This window comes from Leopardus geoffroyi, chromosome D2 (genome assembly GCF_018350155.1).
Source record: "Leopardus geoffroyi isolate Oge1 chromosome D2, O.geoffroyi_Oge1_pat1.0, whole genome shotgun sequence".
NCBI classification, from domain to species: domain Eukaryota; kingdom Metazoa; phylum Chordata; class Mammalia; order Carnivora; family Felidae; genus Leopardus; species Leopardus geoffroyi.
Genome location: NC_059334.1, coordinates 52,967,936 through 52,989,295, shown reverse-complemented (window position 1 = coordinate 52,989,295; position 21,360 = coordinate 52,967,936). Strand labels below are relative to the sequence as shown.

Below are 21,360 nucleotides of genomic sequence, written 5' to 3'. Positions count from 1 at the left end.
ACACTCTGTCTCTCTCTTTCTTAAAAATAAATAAATGTTAAAAACTTAAAAAAAGATAAAGTTGGACTCTGTGGTGGTGGAATATTATTCTGAAATTGTGCTTATTCACATGTAAGTTAACCTGATACTGTCCTGTAGAAAGGTTTTATTTAGTAAACGACATCCTTAATGTCCATGTATTTACAAACAAATGTTACCTATTTGTAGCCTGTATATAACCTGTATATCTTCTGGAGAATTTCTTCTTGGGTCCTTCCAAATTCCTTGAGAAGTTGGGCTCAGATGTCTGTGCAAGTCACTGTGCCTCTCCTTTTCAATCTCTCCATCATTTGTGCTCCCATAATTCCAAGCACATAGCTCTGTCATTGCATTTACCTCATTATATGGTAATTATTTGTAAACTAGACAGCTGGCTTCTTGTGGACAGAGACTATGCCTCTCTTAATTTTTTAATCTTTAATGCTTGGCACATTAAAGTTCCCAATAAATCTATGTGGAATAAGTGAAGAAAGTGTAAAAACAGCCCTCAACACCCACAGCAAAATTTTGTTAGCATTAACATTTGAAAGTAATAAAGAAAGCTGTTCTTCTAAAAAACATTCTGTGTTGTGGACATTTTGGAAATTCTGACTGAACTTCCCTTAATCTAAATTGTTGCATTTTATGTTAAGATCTCTAAAGTACCTTAAAGTAGCATTACTAGAATTATACAGACTTTATTTTAAAGTGAATTTTTTTAATCTTCTAAATACCAAACATTTTAATAAATGTAGATGCTTTTCATTTAGATGCTTTAGTATGTTCATCTTAAATGTGATAACATTTAAATTGAAGATTAGGTTAAGGATTTATAAATGTTCTTTTCTTCCTGGAATGCTTACATAACAAATAATTCGTGTGTAGTCTTCTTCAAGGGCACCTGATTTGTATGAAGGACTGAATTTAATAATTAGTTTCCTCATCTGTAAAATAGAGATTGTAATATCTACCTTTTAGCACAGTTGTAAAGATTAATTTTTAAAATAATTTTTTAAACTTTATTTATTTTGAGAGAGATAGGGAGACAGAATACCAAGCAGGCTCCATGCACTGTCAGCACAGAGCCCAATGTGGGGCTCGAACCCATGAATCTTGAGATCATGACCTGAGCCGAAACCAAGAGTTGGACACTTAACCGACTGAGCCACCCAGGTGCCCCAAATAGAGTAATCTAAGTAAAGTACTCAGCACAGGTTTTGGCACATATTAATCATCCATTATATGGTAGCTATGACAAATTATACGAGGCCTGTTATGAAAAGCAGTATACACATCCGTTTCTCCCTCCCTAGAGGCACATTGGTGGAGGCAGATTGATATTTTTAGAAACCAGCATTATCTTCTATCAGAGACGGGTTGGGCATAAAGGAGGCTAAGGGCGTAAGCCTGCTCAAATTCAGAAATAATGAAGCTTTAAAAATGGTTAAGGCAGTTTGGGCTTTTGACCATACTATCCTATTATATTTGGTTACTTAATCTGTTTTTATTACTGTTCCTATCTGGAATCAGAATTGTACAGTAAACTTGAGATGTAGGCTTTTGTTTGTTTTCCCTTCTTCCATTAGAAGAAAAGGGTTCGAAAATGAGAAAAACTAATGTGCTTCTCCCCTTCTGGTCCCAGTTCATCAACTTGGAGTGAATTTTTTTGGTATTTACCAAGTTCCCTGCTTAAAAATAAACACACATGTACATTGGTGATCTCTCCAGTTGTGGAAGGGGAGTGACAGTGAAGAAGTCCATCACTCTTAATCTGTGTGTGCACTGGGCATGGCATCACCTTGGTTTCTGAAAGGGGGAAGAACCTTAGCTGCTAGATCAAATTGGCACAGTTGTTCCTTTATTGCTTTCATTGCCATAGGACTGTTTGCATAAAAGCAGCTGTGTTTTGCTGCTCAGGTTTTAAATACAGGGACCATAGAAGATAACAGGGACCACAGCAGAAGTTTCACATCGTGGCCCCTGTCAGATGCCAGTGAATCTGTAAATTTCTGCTGTGTAACTCCCCATTTATCCACTCAAGTCAAACAGCAATTGAAATGAACAGCAGCAGGGTGGGCAGACTTTGGTATTTGTGGATTCAAATCAAAGGACCTTTGAAATGAATGGGAGCAGGGCCTCCTTTGGTGTTTATAAATGTAGGTATCTTTTATGGCCTAATAATAGTTCTAGGTAGATACTGGAGCATATCCTTCTTAAAATGTGCCCTGGTTACAAATGGGATGAGCTGGGTCTCTGAAGACACAGCACATCATTCTAAGACTGGAATCTCTGAAATATAAAAAATTCAGAAACAGTGGGAGACATGAGAAGATGCTGTTTGTGGGTAATGTCATTAACTGCTTGTAGGTCTCTGCAGGAGCTTTAAAGACATCCTTAGAAGTGTAAATGACACACATTGTAACAATGGACGGCATTAGTTATTTGGCAATAGTTGCCTTTTGAGCTTTACTACTGTCTGGTTTAGGTTTTATTGCCTGAGTCCTGTTGTGGCTCCTGAATGGAACAGCTACAGTCAAAACTTTGCCTTCCTCCATTCATAGCTGAGGAAGGTTGTTATATCTTATGACCTATACCTAAAATAGATGATTTTCAGGTGGTATCATCATTCTTATTAAAGCATAGAAAAACTTTAAAAAAAAAAAGGTATTAAGATATAATTAACATACTATAAAGTTCATTGACCTTTTAAATTTTTATTTAAATAACATGGTTTTTAGTATATTTACAAAAATTATAAGTCACTAATCACTCTCTAATTCTAAAATGTTTTCATTGCCCCCAAAAGGGAAACCCCATAACCAATAGCAGTCAATTCCCTCGACTACCCCAGCCCTAGTCAATGACCACTCCACTTTCTGTCTCTATGGCTAATGTGCTTATTGTGGATATTTCATATAATTGGAAATTATTCAACATGTGATCCTTTGTGACTGGCTTCTTTCCCTTATAGTGTTTTCAAGTCTTATCCTTGTTACAGCACATATCAATACTTTGTTTCTTTTTATTGCTGAATAATATTTCATTATGTGGATGTAGCAAAATTTGTTTATCAGTTTACCAGTTGATGGGCATTTGGGTAGTTTCCAGTTTAGGGACATTATGAATAAAGTTACTTTATAAAGTTGTTATATGGAATGCTACTTGGCAATGAGAAAGAATGAAATATGGCCTTTTGTAGCAATGTGGATGGAACTGGAGAGTGTTATGCTAAGTGAAATAAGTCATACAGAGAAAGACAGATACCATATGTTTTCATCCGGAGAAACTTAACAGAAGACCATGGGGGAGGAGAAGGGAGAAAAACAAGTTAGGGAGAGAGCCAAACCATAAGAGACTCTTAAAAACTGAGAATAAACTGAGGGTTGATGGGGGGTGGGAAGGAGGGAAAAGTGGGTTATGGGCATTGAGGAGAGCACCTGTTGGGATGAGCACTGGGTGTTGTATGAAAACCAGTTTGACAATAAATTTCATATTAAAAAAAATAAAGTTGTTATAAACATTTATATACAGTTTTTGTATGGACATGTGTTTTTATTTATCTTGGGTACATACTTAGGAGTAGGGTTGCTAGGTTGTATGATTTAGGGTAAGTAACTACTAAATTATTTTTCTCAAGTGGCTGTACCATTTTGCATTCCCACCAGTAATTTATGAGGGTTCTGGTGTTATGTGTCCTAGTCAACATTTGGAATTGTCAGGGGTGTTCTTGGCTTTTTAGCCATTCTAATAGGTGTGCAGTTCTTTGTTAGTTTTAAGTGAAAAAAAATCATGTAATTTGAAACCTTCAGAAGGATGATTTAAGTGCAAAACAAGCATTTACTGTATGCCTGTGATGTGCCCTCTGCAAGGTGATGGGAATGTAAGATATGTCTCTGCTCCCATAGAATTTACAATTTGTTGATAGGCATGTAAAGAAGTAATAACAATACAGAGTTAGTGCTAATTACCTGGAGTTAAAGTATTGGGGCAGAGAAGGAGAATCTCAACTATACCGTGGAAAGGTTTTGACATTTATGATTAGTAAAAAGAAAACAATATGAGGAGCTACATGCACTTAAAAAAATTTTTTTTTTCATGTTTATTTATTCTGAGAGAGAGACAGAGCACGATCAGGGGAGGGGCAGAGAGAGAGGGAGACAGGAAGTCCCAAGCAGGGATCTGCCCTACCAGCTCAGAGCCTGATGTGGGGCTTGCACTCACCAACTGTGAGATCATGACCTGAGCTGAAACCAAGAGTCTGATTCTTAACTGACTGAGTCACCCAAGTGCCCCAAGGAGCTACGTGTACTTTTGCCTAATGTTCTAAGGTAGGTTTTGGTTGCAAAAGTCAAACTCCCCCTACATTATCATGCCTTATAAACTAATGCCTAATAAACTGCTTGGGATGATATTCTGCTGACTCACAACCTAGTGATTTGGGGTAATACCAGCTAGTCATATATACACAATAATCAAGGAAAGGGGCAACTTTAACTTTTGTAGTTCCTTGAAGCCTGCTCTTTTGACCATTATATTTATTTCTCTCCCTTTCTGTATCCTCCCTAGGTCTGCCTTTCTGCCTTTTACCCAACACACTGCTAACCTGTACATCTGCTCCTATTTTTTTTAAGTGCGTATATACATAGCTCTGAACTGTTTACCATAGTCAGAGGTCATAGCAGTAGGCATTTGTACTTTTTGTCCAGTTTACCTCTTCACCATTTGTCCAGCTAGATCTGGCCTTCATATGTAAGTTATTTCAAGCGAATAAGGTGATCCCAAAGTCATGTTTTCCAGTGTCTGATAAACTGGGCTGCTTATCTGAATGTATGTGGCACACCAGTGAGAAGAGCTTTGAAGGAAGATTGGGAATGGCAGGGAGCTGGAAGAGGCTAGGTGAAAATTGCTGATTGTGCTTCAGGTTGTCATGCTCCTCTGGTTGTTGAGTGGAACTATCCTCTTGCTTTTTTTAACTTGCCCCCCCCCCCTTTTTTTTTTTTAAAGAACCTTGGTTAGTTCTTGGTTAGTTTGCTGTTAACAACAAGGAAAAATATAACCTAATGGAAAAAGGTTAAACTGGAGTTAGTCAACCTCAAGAAGAAAAAGATGAGGAAGTCATAATTTCTTTGTATACCCTAATTGTATCCCAGGCTATATTGAGGGGTCTGGAGAATTCTTATGTGGAAGACTGGATTTAACAATAATCTTAAAGAATATTAAAATTCATAGCAGGCGCTGATCAGTTATTTCTCTTCTGAGGATAAAGAAGGAGAAGGCTCAGCTTTGTAAGGACTTTAGGTTAGATACAAGGAGCATTGTTTACTTGCTATTGAGTGACAAGAAGAATCTATAGTCATGCTTTCCAGAGGGCTATTATTTTGTCTGTGGGGACTGAAAGACTTGGTACTCACTGAGTATGGGATAAAAATCTGCATTTGAAAAGTTACTGTTTTTCCCTTTCCCTCATATGAGTGACAGGTTTTCCTTTATTTGGGAAAGGTTTTAATCTTAGAGCAAATGTATGTCAAGCTGCTCAATAGTAAAAGTTCAATTTGATATAGGAACCTCATGTTTTTGATAGGTTCTGACAAATAATGGCAGTAATTAGTTTAGAAATACAAATTTCTAGACTTCTATTTTGTGAAACATAGAAGTTTTATATTACTGTTCATCTAATTGTTTGCTGCCCCTATCTAGTATTCATTATTAAATATCCTGTCTATTCTTTATGATACTCTTAAGCAGATTCTATGCTTGAAATAACTGCATGTTGAACTTTTGGACGTATTGGCTCTTTGGTTTTTACTCAGGATTTATAAGTTCCATAGATTCTTATGTTTCATTGTTAGTATCTTTCCTAGAAACTGGAGGTCAGAAGACCATTTTGCCAAAGTAGACCAAGCATGGAAGGGATGCGCTTAAAGGACCAGAACAGAAAATTTGAGAAAACTGAGCATTTACTTTGTAGGAAGGATGTGTATATGGTTGGGTTGGTGAGAGACAGAGACAAGAATATATATATCCCGTATATATATAAAAGAGGCCTACCTCAGAAGCACAATACTGGTCCAAGAAAGCAATTGTAGAACAGTAGGCATACTTCTATGTTTAGGGGAAGAAATAACATAAAACATTTTTCTATGGATGTGTGTGTGTGTGTGTGTGTGTGTGTGTGAATATATTTTTAAACATCTCAAAGAATACATGCCAAATGTACATAGTCATCTGAAGAGTGCAAGAAGGCAGGATTGGAGACTAGCTTTTAATGTAATGGTCTTTTGTTTCTGTGTGTTCAGGAAGAATGTGTTTATGTGTTAGTTATGTGATTAAATACTCATTTAAAATAGGTAAAACATATTAATTACCATTAAACAGTGTTTATAGTGTAGATAGGGACCTGAGGTAGTTTCAAATAATATAAATTCATTAGAAAATAAGAGCAGTAGGATGGAAATTCAGAAATAGCTAATTTTGTGGGTTAATTCCTTATGTGTTGAATGTATTTAACTTTGAAATGTTTTATCCATACATATATTGAAACCATATGATAAATGTAAAAGCCTTCCTTCAGGAATGCCTCCTCTTGTTTTTCTATATTATTGCATGACCCCATTTATTCTTTCCTAGCCCATTCAAACATCTAACCACCTTTTGCTTTTTGATCCTGTCTGTGTCCCTTTTTTTGCTAGCCAAGTCCCCATTGTTCATGGAACACAAAGCAACTGATCAGTGGAGAAACATTGGAATATTACTGGCCTGGACTTGAAAGTCATAGACCTGGGTTCATCTCCTGATTTCTGTCCAGCTTTGTGACTTTGAGCAGTTATATAACCTTTGTGAACTTAGCTCTCTCCTCTGTGAGACGGAGATAATGCTGGCCCTATAGGGTTGTGCTGAAGATTAAGATCATGGCTCTAAAGCAGTTGGCCCAGTTCCTGGCACATAGTAGGCATAATGATTAATTTTGTCATTTGGTTCCCAGAGCTGCTTTTTTTCTCAGATGTTCTTGGGTCCTTGCAGCCTTCTACCTTGTATCTCTAGGAGAGGATATGTCTGGGGGATAAGCGAGAAAGGGTAGAAAAGGGTCCTAGATTTTTCTCTCAAGAAAAAGGCAGGTGAGTGGGATAGGACTGATAGAGGTGGGCCTGTGGCTCTGCTGGAGTGTAGATCAAGCTACTTCTTGAATTTAACTGTCCTTTGAACAAGAGTTAATTGACTAAGGGCAGATGAGGATTATATTAGGTTGCCTATGTAGCAGGGTGGTAGTCAAAGAGGCCTCTCTCTGATTGTGTTAGGATTAGGTTGAGGGGGGTATTTGTGAAAAGGATTAAAGGTTGAGGGAGTAGGAGGAAGTCAGGGAGGCAGTAGAGTGAGAGTCCTTAAGAGCACAGTCTAGATTTGAGTGGATTGGAACCTTGGCTCTGTTGCTTACTGCTCTGGGCCAGTTACTTAATCTCACCAAGATTTAATTGCTTAATTTACAAAAGGGAGGTAAAAGTTACCTACCTCATAGAGTTATGAGAGATTGCATGTAGCATGCTTAGGATAGTGGCAGGCACATATTAAGTACTTGATAGATTTACTAATATTAAGTCAAGTTGAGGGAAGAATAAAAGCAGGGCTAGTGAACTGTACAATGGGAGTGTGCTACCTCCGTGTACAACTAACTGATAACATTTGCCATTGGTTATCTTCAAAGAAAAGGAGTCAATAATGGGATGCGTCATTTATAAATGTAATGTTCTAATACTTCACGGTGTGTTTGCTTATTAAAAACAAATGAAAAAAAGATATTTTCCTTATTTTCCCTCTATAGGGAAACAAAGCTTATTAAAAATATTTTAAAGGTTAGTTGTCACTTGTAACTCTTGTTGAATGATAAATTATGGTCTAGTTTTCTCTATGTATGATTTCTGTTTGAATTTTGCTGCAAATGTTATAGCTTTTCTATCCTTTTTGTTCTGTTTCTTGTAGGCTTCCTGGTTAATCAGTTGTTTTTAGTAATGTTTACTTATAAAACAAAGAGGATGAATAGAATGCTGCAAATATAAATCAATGAGGCATAGATAAATAAATTTTAATGAGAAAATAAGTCTCAGCACTGAAGTTTGTTCACTTCAGTGAACAAAGCCTGTGCAAATTCTGTCCTGCATTTTGCATATCATGTTTTCATGTGTTGAGCACTAGAGAGCCTCTTGGTTTTTAAATATATGTCCCAGTACTCTAAGGTGGCATCCTAGAAGTCTCTTTGTGTTCTCCCTAATATTCCAGTAGCCACCACTATACAGATGCCTTGTTGTACATTGTCATTAGGTACTAAAAAAAAAAAAAAAAAAAACCCAAAGGGAAAAATCATCATTATTTTATAGATGAAGATAACCAAGGCTTAGAAACTTGTTCAGAATGACATGGCAGCCCATGGCAGAGCCAGAATTAGAAAATCTGATGTCTGATTTCAGACCACCAATTGCTGTCCTAACCCACAATCCATTGGAAGACTGCAAAGTGGACAGGCTTGTTTATTTCCTGCTGCTATCCTTCCAGTCCCTCCCTCACTTTACTGTCCCATTTTACCGATCAGATGCAGGTGAAAGGGTGTACCTTAAAGAATCATCCAGTCCAGTGGCTCTCAAATATAGCCAGTGAAAAGAGTCTCCTAGGACATTTATTTCTTTTCAAATTGTGATTAAGTTGGTTTTAGCCGGAGCCCAGGAACCTGCATTTTAACCCTTCTACATGTGATTTTTGACAATCTGACAAGTTTGAGAACCATTTCAGAGTCATAAGTCCCCACCAAAACACCCCCCTCCAATTTTCCTGACAGATAGTCATCTAATATCCGATATTGTCTTCTGATGGGAATTCACTACCATCTTGCCAAGAAGGTCATTTCATTGGTAGTTAATGGCAATGCAGTGCTTCTATAGAGTTTTCATTTACTGTCCTGTATGGATTAGATCAAGTTCTTCGGACAGATGTAGGTATTGGCTTTGAGGTCAGATCTAGGCTGGAATCTTCTCTGAAGCTCACCTTCCTCATGTGTAAAATGTGTATGTTGTTATCTATCTTGACGGGTTATATCAAGAGTTAAATGAAGAAAATAAACTGTCCTGGCTGGAAAAATTCTTGAATGCCTTCAAACAGTCATTTTTTGTAGTACCTCCATGTTATCAGCCTTTAAAAAAAAATTTTTTTTAATGTTTATTTTATTTTTAATGTTCATTTATTTTTGAGACAGAGAGAAAGCATGAGCAGGGAAGGGACAGAGAGAGAGGGAGACACAGAATCCGAAGCAGGCTCCAGGCTCTGAGCTGTCAGCACAGAGCCTGACACGGGGCTCGAACTCACAAACTGTGAGATCATGACCTGAGCCGAAGTTGGATGCTTAACTGACTGAGCCACCCAGGCGCCCCTTTAATGTTTATTTTTGAGAGAGAGAGAGAGAGAGAGAGAGAGAGCGAGCGAGCGAGAGTGGGGGAAGGGCAGAGAGAGAGACACACACAGAATCTGAAGCAGGTTCCAGGCTGTCAGCACAGAGCCCGATGTGGGGCTCGAACTCACGAACTGTGAGATCATGACCTGAGCCAAAGTCGACCGTTTAACGGACTGAGCCACCCAGGTACCCCGCTTATCAGCTTTTTTTGAAACAGCCCCATGTCTGCAGGACTCTAGTTAGAAGTTTCAGGACCCTGAAAATATGTTAGAAGGCTCCTGGACCTCCATTCCAAGATTGTCAGTGCCAGAAATAGGTTGTCATTTTGGCTTCTCATCAGCACACTTCTTTTTTTCACCTGTGGCTTTTTCTCTGGACAAAGAATATGATACCTCTTATGGAGACAGATAAGCCTGCATTTCTGGAAATTCAGCTTTACTCCCTAAGTAATTGGAGTTTCCACTGATAACTTGAACCCAGAGGAAAACAAATGATCTGCAGGAAGACCTTAAAGGTAAAAGACAAGACCTTCTTGAATTATATAAAGAGCAAAATGGAGAGCCAAAGAAAATATTCCACGTCTCTTTCTTATCCAACAGTAGACAGTTGATGAGTGTTAAAAAGAAAAAAATGAGGTGAAGGTAGCAAGTGGGGGGGGGGGGCAGTAGCAGTAAACTAAGAAAAGTTGAGTGCTTGCCTTTCAGCAAACACAGTGTGAGAAAAATAAATATGTAAATTCAACCTAATCCTCACAGGTAAGATCCCATTTTACCAATGAGAATACTGAAGACCGTTAAGGATAACTAAGACAAGCCTCATACCTGATCAGATGGCAGGTCTAGATTCAGAACACCTAGGACTTTACAGAATGTGATTTAAAAAAAAAAAAAATTACAATACACACATGTTCTTTAAGAAATAGATTTGATTTAGTGTCTGTTGTACTGTACACATTCTCCTGTCAAAACACCTGTAATTCTCTAATTTTAATGGGTTGTGTCTCTCTTTTTCTACTAGTTACTTGCACATAGGGACTAGGTTGCAGCATTCACCTCTGAGTCACCAGGGCCTAGTACAGGACTTGGCCCTTGACTTGTGCATTAAAGGATTGTAAAAATGGGGCGCCTGGGTGGCTCAGTTGGTTGAGTGTCCGACTCTTGATTTCAGTTCAGGTCATGATCCCAGGGTCGTGGAATGGGGCCCTGTGTTGGGCTCTGCACTGAGCATGGGATATTCTCTCTCTCTCTCTCTCTCTCTCTCTCTCTCTCTCTCTCTGCCTCTCTCTCCTGCTTATGCATTCTCTCTCTAAAATACAATGAGCAAGGTGGTTCCATTTGGGGGGAAAAAAGGTTTGTAAAAATGGAATTTCTGTCTCTGGCATTTGAAAACATCTGTACCCTCCACCCCTACTCCTCATCTCTGAGTTAAAAAAAATATATATATAGTGTTATAAGAGATATTAGACATACTCTAAGTTCAGTCTTCACATTTGTATAAAGGAAGGAATTTCAGGCACAGACTGGAGAGGTAGATCATGATGTACCCCAAAGTCCCCAGTTGATAGTAGTTATTCTAGTACTCTTGCCTCCTAGTTCTCAGTTCAGGGCTTTTCTTAGCACCTGCATATATACATACCGCATTCATTTAATACCCCTCTGATTTTTCCTTTATGCTCAGTGCTGAGGAAATGCCACTTTACTTTCTGCCTCCCTAAATAGATAGATACACTGCTATGCTTTCCAGAAGCCAGAAGAAAAACAGCTTCTCAAGAGTTAACACTTAAGCTAGAAAATGGTCACTGAAGTTGAGGTTTTTACCTGACAGTCATTTATTCTGTTCATTGGAGACGATAAATGATCATGTGCATGCTGGATCAGCTGTTCAGAACCCTGAAAATAATCTGTCATTGCAATAGTTTGATTTGGTGTGGTTGTTGAAGTATGTGTTTGTTTTGCTTTTCTTAAAAGCCAGTTAAATCTATAATGTTAAGTTAGGCTATGAGTTGCACTCCCTTTTAGCTCAGACTACTAAAAAATAATTTGTACATGATGGTCTCCCATGGGCTTGATTGAAATGTGGTGGAACAATGATTTTTTCTTCAGTTAGTGTTAACTCTCTGTTTTCAAAATGTTTTTGACTCTAGTATCATGAAAACACTACCTAGAGTTAAAGTTTTTTTCAGGTGAGTGCATTTTAAAAGGTAATTTTAGTAGTACTTTGGACACATTTTAAATTTTAGAGAGTGTATCCAATGTATAGAACTTATCAGTAGTAATTATTAAAGATACCCAATAAAATTACATCAAAACTACAGCCACCTTTTGAATTTTCAGAAAAGCGATTCTGTTTGTAGACTAAAAGTTTTTAATTATGGACTTACTCTAGATAAAAAATTCTGTATTCATTTGAATAGAATGTCTATTTGACAGTGGAGGCTGAAGTGAAGGGCTGAGGGCAAAGCCAATTCACTGGGCTCTTTGTTTGGAATTTACCCTTTTAGTTCATTTGAGAGAAAGTCTGAAGTAGCGGGACATATACATTAAAGAATATGGGGAAGAAAGAATGCAATTACAGAAACTTGTGTTAAACTTACACAGTGCTGAGGAATGCCAATTCATCATTCTTAATGAAAAGAATGTGTGTTATTAGATCTGGAACTTTTATTCATGTTATTTTTTTTTTTTCAACGTTTATTTATTTTTGGGACAGAGAGAGACAGAGCATGAACGGGGGAGGGGCAGAGAGAGAGGGAGACACAGAATTGGAAGCAGGCTCCAGGCTCTGAGCCATCAGCCCAGAGCCTGACGCGGGGCTCGAACTCACGGAGCGCGAGATCGTGACCTGGCTGAAGTCGGACGCTTAACCGACTGTGCCACCCAGGCGCCCCAATTCATGTTATTAATCCATGGCAAGAAGCAAATGATGTAGTATTAATTTTATTTATTGTCTTGTTCTGTGTTTTTATTTTTAGGACCGGAGTAGGCCCTATGACACTTTTAACTTGCACTCGTTGGAGAACTCCTTAATGGATATGATAAGGACTGATCATGAGCCTCTGAAAGGTAAACACTACCCTCCCAGTGGCCCACCAATGAGTTTCGCTGATATAATGTGGAGGAATCATTTTGCAGGTTAGGAATATTCATATGTCCATTCCTTGCTTGGTGTTTTAAACAAAAATCAGCTTTTTAATAATTGTGATTTTTTTTTCCCGTTTGTTTTTGTTTGCTTCTGTAAAGCACTGTGGAATGTGTTTAAAGTTTTTTTGTTTTTTGTTTTGTTTGTTTTTTTAAGCTGGGTTCAGCTACCTACAATAATCAAGGTTGACTGCTTTAATCATAATGTCTGGCAGAAGCATGTGTTGGGTAGCATGAGACCAGAAGGCAAGTTTTCTGGACTTTGTGCATTTGGAAACCTTTAGCTGAACCTGGATAATTCATTTAAGTCAAAGTATACTGCAAGGCAATATGAAACTTAGTAAATCAGTCTCCAAAGACTACTTCAGAAAACTTCATAGGAAAGAGTTCCATTTTGTTAAAATATAATCACTTTCCTAGTGTAGCAAGTATCATGACACAGAATTAAGAGCCAGCCAGTGATTCTTTGCACAGTCTTAAGACTAAAACAGAAGGAAAATGACTTAAAGTGTGTAAATGTTTTGGGTTAAATATAAGGCAGAAAGTCCCAAGGTCAGCCATATTAGGACTTCCTATTTTTAGAGCCCCTGTAAATTCAGGTTAGCAGTTGATGTCACATTCATAATTACAGATAGTTCTTTTTATATGCTATAGGGGTTTTTAGGGGCCCTGTGATATTTTAAAATACTGTAATGGAAATTTCCTGTGGAAATATCCACTACACTTGGATTTAGAGCCAAAATATCTGAAAACTGGGAAGAGTTGGCTACAAGGATGCCCATCTTTTAAGAACCCTTATGTTCTCCGGAGCTGTGAAGAATTTGATCTCCTCTGGTTCTCTCCAGGCTTTTTTATATAGGGTGTGACTGACTATGGCCACCTGATCATCATTTCCTCAAGCCACCTCAGAAATCCATTTCATCATTTTGTTGTCATACTCATGATTTTCTGCTGCTTTCCTCAATTTCCAGTGAAAAGAAGGTAGTTAACAGGCTATGAAGAAAATAAAGCATTTTGAGAAAAGCTGTATTTTAAAAGCTATATTCTACTTCAGAAGTAGAAAAAAAAACCCTCTCATTTATTCATTGTTATATTTAGTCACTGTTACCACGTCTTTCCTCAGTTGAAAGATTAGGTATATGGTAATTTAAAGCCTGTTTCACTTAGAAGTGAGAATGGTGTTAAAAAAAACCCCTAATGATATTCACAGACTATTTTGTGTTTTTAGTGTCTTCTAAGGCTACATTTGTCTTCCTTCTCTACCATGAACGGCTATAAGCTTCTCCTAATTATTCTAAAATATTCAGCCCTTGTTCTTTATGCATACCTGTTTTATCTTGGTCTGAATTCTTCCAGCAATAAAAGATTATGAAAGGATCTTACAATATAGTCTGTAAAATAATTTTCCAGAATTTTGTGAATGTTGTTTACATCGGAGCTATCCTGCGCTGTTGAGAGCAGCACTGGCAAAGTGTAAGGAAGGTCCTTCGCTACAGGATAATGTATATTTATTCCAGTTTTGGTGGCCCCTTTAAAAAAAACTTTTTTTTTTTTTGACATTTGTTTATTTTGGAGAGAGACAGAGCATGAATGGGGGAGGAGCAGAGAGAGAGGGAGACACAGAATCCAAAGCAGGCTCCAGGCTCTGAGCTGTCAGCACAGAACCCGACGTGGGGCTCGAACTCACAAGCTGTGAGATCATGACCTGAGCTGAAGTCAGACGCCCAACCGACTGAGCCACCCAGGCGCCCCTTTTTTAATGCATATCCAGTTCCCTCTACATATATTTCTCTGCCACACTTGGATATAGGAGGTTTCATCTGTGAAAGTCTTCTGTATTGTACTTATAATATGTCCTAGTAAGTTGGAAGGCTCATAATATGTACTTTTTTATAGCTTCAATATGCTTGCAACTTTTCCGTTCATTATACCACCCACCTTGATTTCCTGTGAATGGACTGCTTCCCATGGTCAATTACTTCACCATGTCATTGTCCTCTGGTTAGCGTGTTGAGGCTTCCTGCTTCCCTTTTCCAGCTGGGAGACTTTTAGACCTAATTTATGGCACCATGTATTTGATTCTTATTACTTCTAATAACATAATTATGATGCTGGCATTTTAAAGGAAAGATTTTAAATAATTTTTGACTTTAAAAATGGAGAAAATTATAATAAAAATGTAACTGAAAAAAGTAAACATTGTGATAGTGTATCCTTATTTTTCTGCATCCATATTTTTGGATATTTTCTGTATCCATATTTTTATCTGGTCTTTATAATTTATTAATAGGCCTTCACTTTGAACACTTAGGTTGTTTCCAGCTTTTTCTCCGTAATAGGTAATGCTGCCATGAATGAGTTCTTGCACCTAGTTTTTCTTTAAGGTAAATTCATAGAGAAGATCTCTGGGTCAAAAGATGTAAACATGTAGGTGAATGGAACTTTAAGAGAAAGGTAGTAGGCTAGGGGACTTACCATATGGCTTCTCTATGAGTCTGTCCAGAAACACTTCCCTCTATTCCATCCTGTTTTTCCTCCTACCTTTAATATATTCTTCTCCCACTTGAACGTGGGAACACTTTTTTGAGGGTCTCAAAACTCAAGTTACAGAATCATATTTAGGTTTTTTTGTATGCTTGTTTTGGTTTATTTCCTGGAGCTCAGTTTTCTTCCAGGGGAAAAAAATACTTCCTTACTCATTATAGGAAATTCAGATAGTACATAAAAAGACAAAAAGGAAAGTGAAAAAATAATCTGAGACTTACTACCTAGAGATAGTAAACATTATTATTTTTATTAACATTCTTCGAGGCATTTTATATTCTCTTTGTAGGAGATTAAATTTCAACTCAGCCTTTCTGACTTTGTAGTCATTCAAACCTGGATTTGAATCCTGGCTCTGCCTCTAGTTGGCTATTGATTTAGATAAATTAGTTAGCCTCTTCAAAGCCTTAGTTTCCTCATCATTGAAATAAAGTACCTACTTCATGGAGCGGCTATGAAGGTCAGATAAAGTTCTTGACACTAGAAACTATGATTTTTTTTTGCTGGCAGTGGTAGTGGTGTGCCTACTGCCTAGCCTAGATAATGAATTAAACCTTATGTTCCTACAATATTTACTTCCTTCTAGCTAGACTGCAGCTCTATGTTAAAAGCTTTTAAATGCAAGTTGTCGAAATTTTGTATTTGTCATACACAGATAATTTGCCGTAGTAATTATTGAAGGATAAACATTCTGTCATTATCAAAAACCACCTAAAGGAGAAAGAAAAATAATTCTCTTAAGTTGTGTTGGCTTTCCAAAATTGTGTATCTAAATAATGTGAGGAAAATATAATAAAACAGGATATCACATTCATGAAAAATAAAGTACTTCATGATGTATTTAAAGTGAACCTGATGAGGAGCACCTGGGTGGCAACAGTCGGTTAAGCATCCAACTTTGGCTCAGGTCATGATCTCATGGTTCATGAGTTCCAGCCCTGCGTTGGGCTCTGTGCTGACAGCTCAGAGCCTGGAGCCTGTTTTGGATTCTGTGTCTCCCTCTCTGTCTGCCCTTCCCCACTTGTGCACTCTCTCTCTCTCTGTCTCAAAAATAAATAAACATTAAAAAAAAAAATAAAGTGAACCTGATGAACTATATTCACAGTGATATTTCATCTTAGAAATGTATGCAATAAGAAATCCCCTTATTCAACTGTTCTGTTGATTTCAGTGGGGGAAAAGGGTTAGTGGGAGAAATGATAGCATGGGAAGTTCAGGAAGTAATAAGACTTGTGTTTTAGTAAAGAGCTTTAACAGCTTTTCAGTCACATTTATACTTCTAGGTCAGCCTTGAAGATGTTTGTAGGAACATTTAAAAGGTCCCTACTTCTTCCCCCATGATAAGAATGTCAAGTAATGTAGAGGGAAAGTCAAATTGAGCTTTCTTCACAGCACCTGAGAAATATGTTTAGTAGTGTTGATCAGATCACAGCACTCTTGTTAAAATAAAAATTAGACAGTTTTTGTTTTTTTTTTTGGCTTCTGAAAGATCTCAAACAGTCCTTGGTTATAACAGAGTAACACTGTAATAATTACCTGTTGTCTCTTCCCATATTATATATGACTTTTCCTATTGTTCATTTTTTAAAAGTTTATTTTTATTTACTTGAGAGAGAGAGTGCAAGTGGGGAAGATGCAGAGAGAGAGGGAAAGAGAATCCCAAGTAGACTCCATGCTGCTGGCTCAGAGCCCAAAGCAGGGCTCAAACTCATGAAACTGTGAGATTGTGACCTGAGCTGACACCAGGAGTTGGACACTTAAGGAGGGGTGCCTGGGTGACTCAGTTGGACCTGAGCTGAAACCAGGGGTTGGGGGTAGTGCCTGATGAAACATTTCTAGTGCCTGATGAAACATTTCTATATATTTGAATTTTCTCTTTCCTCACTATTCATGGAACTGAAATTTGAAAAATGAAAAGAGCAGGTGTCAGTTGAGAAACTGATATTGAAGCGTTTGCTTTTCAAATGTATACTGAATCTGGGGGAAAAATAGCTATCTCCTGATAACAGTGCTTTAAAACATTTAAATTGACAGAAGCTTGGAAGAAAGAAATGCCACCCTTTTTGGTACTATGGAAGCATTTTTCTTTATTCATCACAATTTAAATTTAGTGTTGTACAGCCTTTCACAAAGTTGGCCCCTTTTGTGGAATGTTGAGGTTCCCTTGTTTCAGAAAAAGTGCACCTTCATTACATTTAGTTTGTTCCAGAAATATGCTGTCTCTTTACTTACTTGCATTGGTGCTCCAGTTCTATTTTTGTGCTACCTCTGGCCCATATCAGTTTGTCTTGTATAAAAGTTAGCAGCGTCCAGAAATTGTTTGGGACATAGATTCTGAGTTAGCAAGAAGTGATTGTTCTGGTTCTATTCAAGAGGAGGACAGTAAATACAAGCTGAGTGATTTTTTTTTTTTTTTTTTTTTTTTAGTACCTCCCATTAATTTACCCAGTGGTCCTTCTTATATAGCAGTGTAATCACCTGAGAGTTTTAAAAGAAAATTCTAGAAATTCTGATGTTAACTGTTTTATAGAGTAGAGCCTGAAATGAGGAAACATAGACACAAAGGAATGAATAACATGCCAAAAATTATCCACTACTGGTATGAAAAGAAACTAGGATTTGACCTCAGGTCTAAGCTCACGGCTTTTGTTTCTCAGTTCTTTGGAACATAGTTAGAATATTTTAGTGCCAAACTTTTATCATTTTTCCTTAAAAGGGCTTTAAAACACTATTTTATTGTATTCTTGCATAACATTATTGCATCTTGTGGATTCTTTTCCTGAAGGAATGTATCTTCAATTTTATAGAGTAAATCGGTGGAAAATACAACCCAGTGGAATATGCATTTTTCTTATAACCTTTTCTAGAACACAGCACTTACATTCTATTATGTAAAAGTCTCTGAAGGACTTGACTTTTTAGAGCAAATGGGGATGGTTAAAGGTACAGTAGTTGTTCCTTATCTCATAACATATTGCAGAAGTAAAGAGGTGGCTTTCATAATTAATTATGAAATTCATAAAAATTTCAATTTTTATTTGGGACATATAAAAGTATGGGTTGGTTGGACTCTGAAACTTTGAATAACAGTAGAGGTCATTTTTTATAACTAGCTTCTTAAATATGAATGTGACTTGAGCTTATGAGACTGTGGTTTTTACAGTCTAGATAAACCTGTGTAACCCTATTCTCCAGCCTCTCCCTCTATCCCCTCTTACCCCCATTTATCAGACCCTGTGCAGTGGGGAAAGTGGGACAGTCTCAGATTTCCACAGCATCATTTAACTCCGTAAAGCCAAGTATGCCTTTCAGTTTTCGAAACCTTATATTTTACACTATACTTAAAAGATAGCTGGCTGACAAGAACAATTTAAAAATAGCAGACCATGGACAGGTGACAAAATGTCACGCTGGCAGCACCAGACTGCATTAACAAAAATCACCAGATGTCACACACTTGATTCTATTTTCACAGCTGATTAAACAGCAGTATTTGTTGGATAAAAGGAAGAAAAAAATAATGGCCTCATCTGAATTTGGAATCAGTTTTTCTTTTGCTGCTATATATTTTCTCTCTTCTTCAAAATCTCATAATAACTGTAAAATTTAGGATGCAACATATATTAAGAAAAAAATAAAAAATAATTCTAATTTTAGAAAAGAACTTTTGCACATATATACCTCTTAAACTGGAAGACTAGAAGTCAAAATGTTGGCAGAGCTTGTCTTTAATTGGTGATCTTAGTTTTTGGATTTTTCTGTATTATCTAATTTTTCACTGATGAAAATATATTGGATTTTATAATCTAAACATTAATTTTTGAAGAGGTAAAAAAAGTAGCTTAAAGAAGCCATAAGTTGTTTTGCTACAAAGAATTTGCATTTAGTTGGGAAACAATTAGATTGTATTTAAATTTTTCAACGTTTATTTATTTTTGGGACAGAGAGAGACAGAGCATGAACGGGGGAGGGGCAGAGAGAGAGGGAGACACAGAATCGGAAACAGGCTCCAGGCTCTGAGCCATCAGCCCAGAGCCCGACGCAGGGCTCGAACTCAGGGACCGCGAGATCGTGACCTGGCTGAAGTCGGACGCTTAACCGACTGCGCCACCCAGGCGCCCCATAGATTGTATTTAAATAATTGGTTCTGATGGGTCTGACATGACAGAGTTTCTTATAAAATCTTTTGTGGATGATGTTGATCCAAAGATCCCCTGAAGTCAAGGAGGCCAACAGAATTAGGGAGGATGCCAGGAAAGGCAAAAAGTTTTCTGCTTTTCAGCAAATACTGATGCCTTCATGTATAAAACATCACCTACGCCTTTTTTCTTTTTCTTTTTCTTTTTCTTTTTCTTTTTCTTTCTTTCTTTCTTTCTTTCTTTCTTTCTTTCTTTCTTTCTTTCTTTCTTTCTTTCTTTCTTTCTTCTACATCTTTAGAAAGATTGAATTGGAAGTAATCAGTGTGGGCTAGAGGATAATAATTGGAAAACTACTGAGCTTCCTTTCGGTTTCATCTTTTCAAGCTGAAGAGTCCTAAGATCTCATGGAAAGGGTCCAAAAAGGACCCAACTTCTGGAGAACTACAGAAAGAAGCACCCCTCTAAGTGTGGGAACACCAGTAGTTCCAGAAACATATAAAAACTATTATTTGATGTAGTGATTATAAACCACATGCTTTTTTTTTTTTTTTTCTTTTACCATAGCATAGGAAATAAAAGAAGTTGAATGAGAATCAAGTAAATTTGGGCTTGCTTGGTTTTCTTGATAACGCTTCATTATTCTAGGGAACACCTTTAGCTTTTTAGGAACCACACCCATGTCTGAATATTCCTTGGTCAGAGATTGAACAGATTCTCTCTATATGCCATTTCCTTATGTTAGTCAGTGATTGTGAACTCTTGTTGGGTTTTCAGGCTTACTTTCCAGTGACTATTTACTGTTAAATTTGAGTATCATCTCAGAATACAATGAGTAAATCACATGTAGTTCTTATGGATATTAGTATTTGGGGGTAATGAATCCAAATCAGATTTGATTATCTAAAAATAATGGAGAGAATATTGATGCAGCTAACTGAAACCAGAATGTAAACTCTCCCTGTTGAGTCAGTCTTCTTCTCATGACGAATTTTTGTATTATAGGTTCTGATCAAGGTGGTGGTAGGAGATAGCACTTGTAGCCTCTGGGGTAGATTATAATTTTTAGACTCTAAAATGGCTTAGGAACTGGGAAAAAATAAGACACATAGAGTAGTTACATACATAGATACTATTAAATGTGTCTTTGAACAATGGGTAGTTTTTGAAACTACTAATACTTAGCTTCTAGTAAACGTGAAAAGATCTATGAAATCAATAAAAACATAAAGTAGGCAATTCTATTATTTAAAAAATGGTTGTGTACTAATAGGAAGATTTTTCTCTGGAAAACATTAAAATATATTCTAAAAACTAATTTTACTATAATATAAATGCTAACAAGAGTCTCCATAAAATTAGACATAGATGTAATATCTTCCTCCTAATAAAGTTTAAAATAATAAAAACTAAAAGTAATTTTTATTGAAAGTCCTGTAATGCTTCATAGTAAAATTAGAATAGTCCCATGTTGGATTTTTCTATTTTTAATTACTGTCTCTCTCTCATATACACATACACAGACACACACCCATCAGTAGTAGCAACGTTACGCTTACAAGAGTTTTGTTTTTTCCCTGCCTTTTAATATGAAATGACCTTTCACAAATTACTGTGACCTGAGGGCTTTTAAGAGATCAGGGTGGCCTTGTCTAGGCAAAACATTAATTTGACTGAGAATTAATGATTCTTTCTTTTTATTTGAAGCAAATGCTCTGTTTTGTCCACTGTGATTCTTCTCTTTTGGGCCAGAAGAGCTACTGATGTTTGCTTCCAGTACCCCATAACAGAGATCAACACCAAATGATGACTGACCTTTTGCAATTATATATAATAACAGTGTATTGGTTGAAAAATCAATCACCATATCATCATATCTCCATATCTCCACCTTTCTCTGACCACCCCCCCTACTGTTGACGTTTTTTTTGGATAGTAGTAATGACATAAAATGGACATTTTTCTGAGAACTTCATGACAACCCTTCACATAATTGGACATGAAGGCCTTGCAGAACCAAGTTCATGTATGTTAGCTTTACACAAAAGCATGGTTTTAGTAACGATTTTGTTAAATCGTTTAGTAACGATTT

General features: G+C 37.0%; 1 protein-coding gene across 13 annotated transcripts in view; it reads left to right on the top strand.

Annotated features, from left to right (window-relative positions):
- The window catches only part of CPEB3 (cytoplasmic polyadenylation element binding protein 3), a 196,159-nt gene that overhangs the window by 58,156 nt on the left and 116,643 nt on the right, over window positions 1-21,360 (top strand). For 11 of the 13 annotated variants that reach the window (XM_045438199.1, XM_045438209.1, XM_045438211.1 and 8 more), the window contains one exon: window positions 12,423-12,582. In XM_045438199.1, the coding sequence (XP_045294155.1) occupies window positions 12,423-12,582 (160 nt within the window). The remainder of the gene's footprint in view (window positions 1-12,422; window positions 12,583-21,360) is intronic. The other 2 variants (XM_045438202.1, XM_045438201.1) reach the window with 1 other exon arrangement.